A 1,401-nucleotide genomic window follows, 5' to 3' on the forward strand; every position below is an offset into this window, starting at 1 on the left:
TCTACGTCTCCAAGCAATCGAATAAAAGCATTCCTAATGTTTCTGGCGGCTTTGCAATACCCCAACCTCCCCAGCTCACCACGGACGACCATGTTCGTTGCTATCTCCCTACATCCGCGTACTTCGACCTCGTCGTAACACATACGTTCGGCTCCCAATGATCCTGTGGGTGATTGATGAGTATCTGTGTCTTCTGTCCTTACCTTGGTGCTTGCTTGAATCAGGACAGACAGCTGGGCAACGACCAGATCAAAGTTATTGCCTGCTGCACAAATGCTTTTGCGATATCCCGGAGTGTTATAGTTCTATATTCTACAGGTTTGTCAGGATTTTGACAGGGGTATTCCCGCAGAAGAATTTCAAGAACTACACACCGAGGCACGCAACACGCGCACGAACGACCATGACCACCGACTCAGCGGCTCGACAGCCAGCTCGCAGAGCAACAACAGACTCGAATAATGGCGCAGTGAGCACGACAGCCAGCACAGCAAACAACAACGACTCGAATGTTGACCTAGCTGTCACGAACGACGCGGCCACCATCCTCCGGGGGCTGGAAGTTGTGCACCCAGCGTCCAAGCTGCCGGTGATGGCATCGCGACAACAAGAGGCGGAAATGGGAGATGCTACGAACATAGTGATCGTGTTTGTTGGAGAGCTGCCGAAGAAGGCGGAGGAGCTGTTGCGTACGTGTTTGGAGACTAGCGAGATTGGAGGAGCTGGAGGTTGACAAGGTTGAGAACATCCGCGATCAAGGAGAGCTCATACACGACCGGAGTGAACGCACGACTCGACACGAGCACGCATACAACCAGCGCAGCGGCGCACTCGACAATCCTGCCTGCCTGCCACCACAGAAATCACGAGCATTTGAGACTTCAAGAGTATGGCTGAGAGCAACGATGTTGGCATGCCCCAGCATTCTTGCGAGGACATCTCCGCGGATATGATCTGCTGTCCACTTGCGTCTGTGCACAGAGTCACGGACGGAATTGCAGGGAGAGACATGCTACGCCATCGGACAACATGATGACCATCCCTCAGTCCCAGCTTGGACTGGATCTCAGCCCAAGGCTTTCCTCGACTGTCACCACATCTCCAACCCACCTCCTCACAATCGTGACTCGCTACTTTCGACCATCCGCTCCAACCACCAGTCCATCGCTACCAAGGCTGGCGGAATCCCTGCGTACCCCGGCGACTGGCTCTACCAGTCCTGCTGCTACATCCGAGGCGCGGGCTGCGGGTGGAGAGGTGAGTTGACCGCCTTTATATACGCGCCCACTCGACAAACAGGCGTATCGCTGACGCAAATGGTCTTCACAGAATTGCCACTCCCACGCCCACGGCCAGCTACACTGTATTTGAACGAACGGGTTCAGCGGGGCGAGTCGAACG

General features: G+C 54.9%; 1 protein-coding gene across 1 annotated transcript; it reads left to right on the forward strand.

Annotated features, from left to right (window-relative positions):
• Positions 1 to 517: 517 nt before the first annotated feature.
• Positions 518 to 715, forward strand: MYCGRDRAFT_31017 (uncharacterized protein; the record flags this gene model as incomplete). Its single annotated transcript, XM_003846982.1, has 1 exon — positions 518 to 715. A coding segment is annotated over one exon (198 nt), but the record flags the coding sequence as incomplete, so codon positions are not given.
• Between the last annotated feature and the right edge of the window lie 686 nt (positions 716 to 1,401).

This window comes from Zymoseptoria tritici, chromosome 19 (genome assembly GCF_000219625.1).
Source record: "Zymoseptoria tritici IPO323 chromosome 19, whole genome shotgun sequence".
Classification (NCBI taxonomy): Eukaryota; Fungi; Ascomycota; class Dothideomycetes; order Mycosphaerellales; family Mycosphaerellaceae; genus Zymoseptoria; species Zymoseptoria tritici.